General features: G+C 35.7%; 1 protein-coding gene across 4 annotated transcripts in view; it reads right to left on the bottom strand.

The window, feature by feature from the left end:
* The window catches only part of LOC145664838 (sodium-independent sulfate anion transporter-like), a 176,625-nt gene that overhangs the window by 62,371 nt on the left and 102,211 nt on the right, over nt 1–12,043 (bottom strand). For all 4 annotated transcript variants that reach the window (XR_014127527.1, XM_081731844.1, XM_081731843.1 and 1 more), the window contains exon 9: nt 7,813–7,958. Coding sequence is in view for 3 of the 4 variants with exons in the window: in XM_081731844.1 (XP_081587970.1) it covers nt 7,813–7,958 (146 nt within the window). In the remaining variant the exon portion in view is untranslated. The remainder of the gene's footprint in view (nt 1–7,812; nt 7,959–12,043) is intronic.

The following is a 12,043-nucleotide window of genomic DNA, read 5'->3' as shown; positions in this document are numbered from 1 at the left end:
TGAAGAAAAAATCATTAAATTCTCCTGGTCCAACAATTTCACACGACATACAGAGTCCGCCAGAAAAATGTATACACTATTTAAGAAAAAAAAACTATATATATCATATTTCTTAATTACATTTAATTATTATTCAAATAATATATATATATGTTACAAACCTTCAAGTAAGCATGTATTTACATTAGATATTTAAAATGTTGGCCGTTGCTTGGGGCGCTCAAGAACCCTCGCCAAAAGACTACAGACGCATGTGCATCGGTCGGTCTCCATTGATACATTAACCCAGGGATGCAAATAACCACTCGCCAATCGGTGCGGGCGAGCTTTTAGTATCACTATTAAAATATCGCAGGTAAGTAGATGATTTCTATTGTGGGATGTGGGCAAGGGCGCCCATGTTGTGGTCCCCAGGGGTGAGAGTATAAGCGACATTTCAAATATTGTTTCAAATTTTGCTGTAACTAATGTAAAAATTCTATTGGGTTTTCGATATTCCCAAGTATACTTTCCTCTTAGGGGGGGGGACGAGAGCTTTACCTTGCCCCCTTGATGGGCGCCCTTTGATGTGGGCTGGTAGCTTTTTTCTTGGACTAGTAAATTATGTTGTTTATTTGCATCCATGCATTAGCCCCTGTAGTTGCAGCGACCGATCGTCGTTCCATGGGACTCAAACTTGTCAACAATGCGTTTGATTGTTAGGCGGGGTTGGTAGTTCAGTACCAAATTTCCCTCTTCACTGACCCTGCACTTCGATGGTATTCACAAATCTGATAAAACACTTCAAAACGTACTTACATTGCTGGAACGTCAAGCGTGCTCCTGCCATTTTCTTATCTCACTAACAGTGCTTACAGTACCGACATCTGTTGAGCGAAAAACAATACTACAACACAATTTTGACTGAAAGCAATACCGACATCTTTTGGGCGAAAAACCATACTACAACATAATTAAATTTCAAAATAATTGTCAATGCCAGTATCCTGATACAGGATGACAAAGAGTGTATATGAAAGTATCCTGATACAGGATGAAAAAGGGTGTATATGCAAGTATCCTGATACAGGATAACAAAGAGTGTATACGTTTTTCTGGCGAACTCTGTATTTAAGCTGTGATATTTGCACATAAATAAAATGGCTATTGTCCCCATCTGTAATGTTTCTAAAGTGAATTGATAAAAATTTTAAGCATACAGGTTACCTAAATATGCATCTTGACATCTTTTCCTGAAATCTATTAAACCTGATAATGGATGTGCCAAAGATGGCTTATTTAACCCAGTATTTATGGTATTATTTGTTTCCAGTGCGTTCCAAATACATGAGTTACATACGGAATTTATAATGGTAATGTTTTGCATTGAGTTATAAATATTACAAGAATTTTAGGAATGATCAAAAAAATGCATCAAAAGATTGCAATCTTGGCGAATAATTACTTTTTTTTTTTACCAGGGGTAAATAATTTTTGAACGGCCCCTAAATCGAGTTTTCGTATCTTTTGCAGAATGTGGACATCATACTGAGTTAAGTGATAATTTGGGTTTGGCTACACTGTATGTAGTTCTCCAGATATAAGGCCTACAAGAAAATGTTTGATTGAAATATATTAGATTTTTTAATCCAATAATGAAGGAGAGATTTGCAATTTTCGTTTAAATTTCCGAAAGAAGGAAGTTTAAAGAACCAATGATTCAAAGATAAAGTAGGAAAGGGACATATTTACATGAAAATAAGACGAAACATACATTGGATTCCTAGCAAACGTATTGTTACGAACCCAAAATACGAGTCTTGGAACCTCACACTTAGGTTGACAGCGGAAGTGACGAAATTACTGGACTCTTCCATATTTTACTGAGGACACTTTCTTATCAACTCTGAATATGTTACATTTTTATTATACTGTACAGTAGTACGTAATGGCTACTCTACAATTACACACACATTAACTGTCAAGTTGAAAAGCAAAGTATCGATCTTTGGAGGTGCTGTGGGTGTTGGCATATTATAGCCATTGTGTTGACACCTATTATAGTCAACACACCTATTTTCAAGACCAAACCAATGATCCAGAAAATCTGAGAAATAATGATAATTAAAGATGGTCTTTTTGGGTTTAACATTTGAGTCTCCTTCCACGATGGATTTTATCGTTCCATGCTGGGAAAGCACTCACCTACAAAGAAACTAAGCATGCAATTTGAAAGACCAATTCATGCTAATTACAACAAGCTAATAAAATTCCTGTACGGTTGAGAACTGTTCCAGAGATTCAACTTGGAAATTTTGCTCCCGCCAAGTGAACTTTGTGGTGGACAAACACCGTGTGCGTGGGTTTTCTCGGGGTTCTCCCGTTTCCTCCCACTTTCTTCATTCCACCATTTCATCCATCTCTCATTATCACCGTCTCCTTTAGCCTAACCGGCATAACCGTGGGACGTAAAACTCAAAAATTTCATTTCATTTCATTTCAACTTGGAAATTTATATGAAACAATGAGTATATGCGCATTTAAACGCGTTAAGTACAACATTGTAAACAACGAATGTTGGCATAATGATTTGAACTTGCTACTGCTTGATCACTAGGATCCATTCACAGACAGACTATCCATTACAAGTTGGATGACGGATGGCAAAGACGTAATGGTTGAGAATATACCAAAGAACTACACGCGATTTGTACAACCACTTGATGTGTTTGGATTCCGACCAATCAAAGATTATGGCAGAAGATTTGTACATAGTATCAAACTTCTTCTTCCAGACTCTATGATGTACCAAAGATACAATCAAATAAAGTTCGTGATTATGCTAATGATTCAGTTCCTATCACCGTGATACATTGGATTGTTTCAGTTTGCGTTCCACAAGGCAGGACACCGAACAAATTATATACCTTTTGAACCACCTGTCGAATTTGCTTTTCACTTTGGTTATACGAACTGTTCCCTTGTCGAATGCAACGCAATTGCACATATAAAATGTTCATGGTGCAAAGAAGTATTATGCCTGTTTCATTTCTTCATAAAACAGAAGAACAACAGTGATCAATTTTCATCTCTAACCTATCATTATTGTGAACAGTATAATGAGTAATTTTAACTAACAAACCTGTTAGTTATTGCAAAACAGTGTTTCCTGTTATCTTTAATAGATCAATTCCTATGTCAATATTTGTTACTAATAATGTTGTACTTAATGCCTTTAAATGCACATATGCTTCTTTTTTCATATAAACTTCCAAGCTGAATCTCTCGAACAGTTCTCAACCGTACAGGAATTATATTAGCTTGTTGTAATCGGCATGAATTAGTCCAAATGGCATGCTTAGTTTCTTTGTAGGCGAGTGCTTTCTCCCATACTTCCTTTGTTAGTTGGTGAGCTAATATATTCCCAGCATGGAACGGTAAAATCCATCGTAGAAGGAGACTCAAATATTAAACCCAAAAAGACCATCTTTAATTATCGTTATTTCTCAGATTTGCTGGATCATTGGTTTGGTCTTGAAAATAGGTGTGTTGGCTATAATAGGTGTCAACCCAATGGCTATAATATGCCAACACCAACAGCACCTCCAAAGATCGATATTTGGCTTTCTCCCGAACTTCCCATGTTAGTTCCTTCGGTATAGATAGAAATAAAGGACAATTTATGCTCAGTAAGTAATTTTCATCTTTCCATCGAAATGACAGTATAAACAACTCACTTCCATATTTCTTTTCTTTTATTCAATAGTAATTTTAAAACTATCACACACGGTTCACATTTTAGATTGATTTAAAACTAATTGAAAAGCAAAAGTAACCTCAAGAAATATTTTGTTTTTGGTTTCTGTGTGCAATAGCGATATCTCTTCATTAGTAGTTTATTTTCGAGGGTTTAGTTGTTCTATAACAGCAATCATGAAATTACAAACTGAATATATCTTCGAGTAGGTGAAAGACATAAAAATATTTACTAGAAAAATACGTAGTGACAAAGTTCTCATTTTCATGTTTACCAAGGGGCTGCGGTGGCTCAGTGATAGAGCGCTCACCTCTGGCGCATGGGGTCCTTGGTTCGAATCCAGTTCGCACCAAGTGAGCTTTGTGATGGACAAACATCATGTGCGTGGGTTTTCTAGGAGTTCTCCCGTTTCCTCTCACTTTCTTCATTCCATCATTTCATTCATTTCTTATCATCCTCTCTCCTTTAGTTTAGCCGGCATAACCGTGGGTCATAACCAGGAACGTGGAAACTGGCACCGAACAAGGGATCCAATGCGCTAGAGGTAAACGCTCTACCACTGAGCCATCAGGTCCCTGGTTATAAAAAACAAAAAAAGTGAGATTCTTATGTCGGTGGACCATCTTGCCACCCTGGCAAAATCTGAAATGGCACATAGAGAATATTTATATAGAATTTCAAGATTCTACGCCTTCCTGTTTTGCAAATCTTGTGAAAACTAAAGATCGCATCTTTTTTATTTTAAACGACAACTTTTATAAATTCACTCAATTAAACTTTGACTTTCATTTAAAAAAAGAAGAAAATAACCATGTAGCTTATCTTTTCTGAGAATCTTACGCGTTTCTACTCTGATAAAACTTGTAGTTATTTTTCAGTGCAATGCTTTGACACACACACACACACACACACTTGAGGCAAACAAAGTACAAAGAAAACTATAGATTTAGTAAGACGACAGAAAGAAAGGGGACAATCGTGTACAATCATTAGTACTCTCACAGACTCTATATATATATATATATATATATATATATCTATCTATCTATATATATATATATATATATATATATATATATATATATATATATATATATATATATATATATAGATAGATAGATAGATAGATAGATAGATATAGATATATAGATATATATATATAGATAGATAGATAGATAGATATATAGATATAGATATACTAGCAGCGTTCACCCCGCTTCGCTGCGGTCACCCCGGAACGCAATAAACTTTGTTACTTAGATAATTTTTACTTTTTCGCTTTCAAGTGATATGATAAAAACCATAGAAGATTGCAGTAAATCTTAACATTATATCGCCTGTCATTTATGTTAACCCGCCCCGCTTCGCTGCGGTCATCCCGGTGCTGGCATATTGTAAAAGTGTCTGTAAAAATAAGCAAATCAATTAAAAAATTTTAAACAGAAGATTCAAGCTATTTTCCGCTGTATATCGCCTGTCATTTATGTTAACCCGCCGAGTGACACGGTCATGCGGGTTGCATATAAATACGTTTATTTTTACCTATGATGAACTAATAACAAAGGATTTGTACGTTATGGACACTTGAATGGTCAATTATCTCAAGACACTGGTAATTAAAAATTAAAGTGATATGATAAAAACCATCTAGGGTCCAAATCCTAATAACCCCCCAAAAATGAAAGAAATTGGTTCAGCCGTATTAGCGTGATGAGCGGACAAAGGATTTTGTACGTTCTCTTTTATATAGATAGATATATGACGTTTCGTTGTTTGCGGGTCATGGATTTGTTTCGGTTACAACGGATTATGGGTCTGTCAGATTACCGGTCTACTGGGTCATGGGTGTGACTACATCTGGTTCACAGGTCACGAAATTGTTCCATTACTGTAAGTCCAACTCCCGAATATTTTTAAAAAATCTTTCAGTTTTACGTCCCATGGTTATGGAGGCTAGAATAAAGGAGAGGGTGATTATGAGAAATGAATGCAATTATGGAATGAATAAAGTGGGAGGAAACGACAAAATCCCCTGAAAACCTATGAACACGGTGTTTGTCCACCGGATTCAAAGCAGGGACCACACGCACCTGAGGTGAACGCTCTACCACTGAGCCAGCATGTCTTCTAAAGTATTTTTAATTGTATGCAAGAATTTAAATGTGCGGGTTATCCATAAGAAAAATACAGTATCAGAGGCCGCAGCAAGTCAGTGATAGAGCCTCACATCTACTGAATAGGGTTTTTGGTTCGAAACAAATTCATAAAAAACTGGATTTGTGGTGGATAAAGACCGTGTGAATGGGTTTTCTCAAGTTCTCCCCGTTTCCTCTTATGTCCTTTTTATGTCCTTCCTTCTAACATTTCGTTGATTCTCATCATCACCGTCTATCTTAGTCTCGGATCATAATCGTGGGACATTTAACTAGAAAAAAAGGGGAACTAATCAGTCGTTGTCTATTCTAATTTCAATTGTATGCTTCTCTTTGTACACTGTTGTAATATAACAACGATGGAATTGCAACAAGTTTGTCAGTGTTTTGTTGTAATTTTTAAAGATTCATACGAAGTCTGTATAAGCCCCTATTTGGACGTGAGTAACGATGTCTAATTTTGTTAATAACTACGCATGACATTTTACAACATTGGCACGTGTTATCCCGCTGGCTCAAGGTCTCAAGAGGTTGCCCAGATCTCAGGGAAAGTCGCATCAAATGGAATAGTTTACAGGAGTGCGTAAACGATTGGAAAGTGTTGCCCGCGGTGTTAGTTCATGAACCTCAAATGAACAGCAAATCGATGAAAAATAGCGTTGATAACTTCGTTGGGCACTTTGATGATTTGTATAAAATATAAAACAGTCATGTCCAACTAGATGCTCTGTAAAGTCACAGTTTGTTGCTCGTATTCTTAATAAAATCACAGAGAGAGCAAGAATAAGGTATCAAAGCTAGCATTTGTAGAAGACAAGAGGTGAAAGGCAAACAAAGAGTAGATGATGAGTTTTCGGATCCGCAATTCGTGGATTCATGACCAATTATATACTTTTTTTTATTTCACGTGCATCGTTTCCTTCTTTTTTGTTCAACCTTTTCTCTCTGTCCAGGCTCTAACCGTAAAAGTATGTTCCTACATCACTATTCAGCCAGTAGGAGATGACAAAATATTTAATTCTTTATTAAGAAGGGCGTGGTGGCTCAGTGGTAGAGCGTTCACCTCTGGTGCATGAGGTCCCTTCTTCGATCCCAGCTCGCACCAACTGAGCTTTGTAGTGGACGGACACTAGGATTGCCAACCGTTCGGTTTGTTACCGGACAGTTCGGTTTTGACCTCCTTGTCCGGTGCTCGGTACGACCTCAAAACCGGATGTTAAATGTTCAGTAAATTTTCTTTTTATTAGTCCTCTGTATTATTCAGATTATTTTGAGAGTGACGAAAGGAAAATTGTTTGTCGATGAATATGGTTAAAGCAGAGCTTATAATTTGCTTTGATATCGACCTGTCTTGCGAGGAATTTGCTGAAGAGTTGAAGGCAGCAAAATTTACTGAATTTATCAAAATTGTTAAAGGTCAACAAAAGAACATTTTCAAGAGCGCAGCTAGCACTGGTTCATCCTCAGCTACATCTTCCAATTAAATAATGCATCCAGGTCCAGTAAAAGTATATAGGCATTATGAGACATTATCAGCCCCAAAGAAGCTGGCAAGGCTTATTTCTCAAGTATATTTTGTGCATGCCATAATTATATCTGCTATTCTGTTTTAAATATGATGTATTATTGATGGTAGACTACAAAAATTACGAGCCGATTCAACCAAAATTGAAATAACCAAGTTTAATAAATGCTTCAAAAGTAAGTAAAATTATTGAATTAGAACTCGGAATCGCTCAATTTTATGTTAAGTAACCACTTTCAGATTGTTCACATTTTTGACAAGTGATGATGTCACCATCTTAAGAGTATACGTACTTCAAGACGGTGTACGGTATTTCCATTTTCAATAGTTTGCAACCCTTTTTCATTTAAAAATAAAAGACTGTAAAAGGACCCTACTGAATTAAAATAACAACTTACCTGTACTTTCTCTACGTTGATTGTTGGTCGAGCATGTGAATACAACAGAAAACAGACGTCCACTGCAACTCCTGCCAGCAGTCCGATTTCCACACTCAAAAACAGACACGTTAAGAGGGTAAACAGTCCCGTGAACAGATCACGTTCTACAATGATCAAAGTAAATAATACACAATTAACGATTCAGTAGTAAAAGTAGTTCGAAACACACACAAATAAATGATAAACTGTGGCCACTATAATGAGAGGAAATATGACAATCGTCAGTGGAAGAATAATAAGTAACAATGCAGGAATAAACAAAATAGTACTTGGTAATGGTGTTGATAAAATAAACAACAATATTGCAGAAGCAATAACAACAAATTGCCTGAATTTTGTGCACATGTTTTCGCAGTTTTCACCTAATTTTGTCTTTCTGAAAACACTTCAACGTAGAATGCACATCTTGCAAGTCATGACTATAAAAAGACTCCTTATCTTTTGTTTCGAGAGTAAAGTTGTATAAACGTGTTCAGAAAGCACAATATTTATAGTGTTCATTCCATTAAATACGTCTCACTTATAATGCACTGAAGAGCAAAATCTTAGCTGTCTGCTTGTATCATAAAAACACAAGTTGTAATCATGGTTTTTAATGCATTACTAGTACACGATGGCTAATCTCTCCGTGCTTTTTATGTGTTACGTCACGTATATCTAATCACTTTCCATTATGCTCAAATCGCTTACAGACTAGGACTAAAATTAACTTCGCTTTTTTTTTTTTTTTTAGGAAAGAAGGAAAGAGTGTTCCTTATTATAATACAAGAACTTCTCAGTCTGTGTGTAATCAGTGATGCAAACCTGAAACGTTATAAAATCTATCTCCAGAGGTAGAAATTCAAATTTTGCTCTTGAATTTCCCACGCTATACTAATAAAATTTTCTAAACAGAGAGAACATGAACATTTAGTTTATATCAGTCATTTCCTTCAATATATGAGTGAATTATACAAAAATTCCGATCGTCTATATTTATCAAACAATTTATAAACAGGTATTTTCTTTAATGGAAAAAGACAATATTGAAAATGCTGATGGAAAGTAAGTACATTTTGTTGTTAGTTTATTATTTCAATCACGCTTTTGTGTCATAAACTTCTACTGAACGTTAAAAAATAAATAAATTTCATTCTTCAGTCATTTCGTATGGAAATTGGACGTTTCTCGTTTTATTTTTCCCCCCGTTATTTCTGTTCTTTCTTTCATTTCTCTCTTTGATTTTAATATCAGAGTACAATTAAAGTTCCTTGGTACTTTATTTTGGAAGTTCACAAGTGACTGCATAAATGACTTTAACACTAACCTGCATTTTACAGCAACAAAATTTGACAATTACCATTAATTTCAAGTTTATATAAGACTGATTTGCCTACTTCTCGCTCATAGACAATTCTGTTAGCGTCAGTATAATAAATGTATGAAAAATACCATAAATCCTGTCAATTTTTTCGAAAATTCCGTTTATCCCATTTCGAGAAATAATTCTCAAAAAATCCCACAATATGGGATTTTTCCCACGGGCTGGCTGGCATCGCTGTATGTAACGCTCCTCATAGTACACAGTTGTCCGAATAGATGTCTCTACCTGAATTACCTGCCTGTCTGACGCCATTAGATGGTACTAGCGTACCGGCGATTTGCAGATTTAATTGTAACTTAATTATTTCAAAATAAGATTTTAAAAAACTATGTTTAGCGATACAGTACAACTACAGCCAGCTGTCAGGTGGGTATTTTTTTTTATCGCAAATTTTTGCGATAAAAATTCAAGTTATTAATTATGTGCAAATTCTCATTGCTTAACATTAATTAACCTAAAACATACCTGTTGCAGTAATTTTACAACAACAGTGTTTACAGGGTTCCCGTTTCTGTCAAAAGAACAGCCATTTTACAGACTTGCATTAAATAGCCTTGTTACATAAAAACACTGCATGAACTTTGTCACATTTTTGCACTAATGGATAAATGTTAATGCATACTGCACATATACACAGGGATTCACCCGAAGGAAATCAGTTTTCTGCACTTGAATATTGATTTTCTTCATTTTGTACATTTTTCTTTTATTTTACACTTTCGGTACTTTCTTTCGTCACTACACAAAAACGTTACAAATTCCAACATTTGGTCATGATCTCAAAAATATCTACATAGAACACGCTTATATTTGTTTCAAGTCTCATGTCTTTATCGTTCTTAGTTCAAAAGAACGGAATCAAACTTTGGGTTGCGCAACTTTACGGACACACTGTAGCATTAATACCTCATTTCATTGGCTTTAAATATGAAAGAAATCACTGATATAGTTTCTAAAATTCGTTATTATGCCCTAAACTTATTAGAATCACTCAAATGGGACTTAGAAGATGGTATTATTAGTTCATCTCTCCATAAGTCGATACCAGGGTTTCTCAACCTGGAGATCGGGATTCCTAATGGAGTCGACAGAGAAATACATGGGGGATTGAGATACGAGGTGAAAAAGATAAAATGTAATTAGGATCTAGATTACGTTTGTTTTATCTTTGCACACTTCCCACCAGTACACTTGGCTGGCTTTTAAAGATTTTCTGGGAGCACTCACGTGGACGTTTTAATCTAATAGATGTCTTATTGGCTTTGTCGTGTATGTGGCGTTAGTTGTTAGCCAGCCCATCAAATGAGGTCATTGCTATTTGATGGGTATTTGAAGTGCTTAGTTGCCACAGGCGAACAAGTGTGTTTCACTAGTTACAATGGTTTGTGAATGGTGTAACGTTTTGCTGTTTTCTAGCGTATTATAACTCGCAACTTAACCGTAGCGTGGCAAGAACGCATTTCAGACAGATCTGTCCTTTAGGCGGGAAGCGTGCCAAGATAAAATAAATGTACTCTAGTGGCGGAAAAACACTTTTTAAAACACTATTTAGAATATCTTATTTTGATAGACATATTTTTTTTTATTTCCATACTGTTATTCCTGTTCGTATAATTAAGGCTTACCATACATATATAAAACTGTAAGCGATAAGCTGCAATAGTCAAAAAGCTTTATTACAACCGAAAATTACTTACGGAGGTTGCTAGCAAGAGGATGTGACAAAAGCTTGTGTGTCGTTTCAGCACAAAATAAAAACCCTTTAGTTTTGAATATCATTCCTCAAGTTGGTGGGGGTCATGACGTCATCTGTTTGATCCTCAAGAGTACAACGCAACAGGTTTATTTTGTTCTCTCGCAAAATACTATCTGTATTTCTCCTCCTCAGTTTTCAAGATATCAGATTGATTATTTTGCACACGCATTGCGTACACCTATTAGTGTTTTTCAAGTAATTTTGTGATCTGTATGTTAATAAAGGGCTGGTCCAGAGGTACTTAGAATTTGAAAAGGGATTTTTCCAGAAAAATCCCCGTTTTCCTCGATTTCCTCTTTTCAGGTATATGATACGGACATGTGAATGATACCGTTTGGAAGGATGCTTTATTCCGAAGAAAATGAGGTACAAGCCGAAATCCTATGATAAATAGTGATGATGTAGTAACTGTTTGACTGAAAATATAAAATTTACTTTAAAAATCCCAAAAGAGTTAATTATTTAGAAACCATGTAAAATTAATATTTTTCTTTATTTTTTATATTTTAATTATGCTGTTTATTAATTATCAGTTTTGTTTGAAAACAGTAACTTTTCGTAATGTCAGACTATTTTGACGATGTCCTTAATTTTGTGCATTAAATTTTACATGAATATTCACAATTTAAGATGGAGCCGCAATGGAACAGCGGTAGAGCGCTCACGTCTGATACGTGAAGTCTCTGGTTCGGTCTTACCTTCCGGCAAGTGAACGTTGTGGTGGACAAATGGTGAACAAACACCGTGCGCGTGGGTTTTCTCGGGGCTTTTGTGTTCCCCTCACTTTTGTCATTCCACCACAATCATCTATCTCATTATCACCATCTCTCTTACTTAACCGCGATGCCACAAAGAATAAAAACGTATGTGGTGTACACAAATACGTAGGTTACATGCGTAAATCCTGTAGTTTTTGGACTTAACGTGCGACTATATGTAACACCGTAGAGCAAACGTATAACTGAAAACGTATGTTTTATAATCCTTTCTCTATAAGTGTTCCGTCTATACGTACTTCCCGTATGGAAAACAAAACTGTATGTAGGCGGTAAAGAGTCTCACATACAGAA

The sequence above is a fragment of the Thermobia domestica genome, chromosome 11 (assembly GCF_964235325.1).
Source record: "Thermobia domestica chromosome 11, izTheDome1.hap1.1, whole genome shotgun sequence".
NCBI lineage: Eukaryota > Metazoa > Arthropoda > Insecta > Zygentoma > Lepismatidae > Thermobia > Thermobia domestica.
Note: the sequence above shows the minus strand (reverse complement) of the source record. Positions and strands in the feature narration are given on the sequence as shown.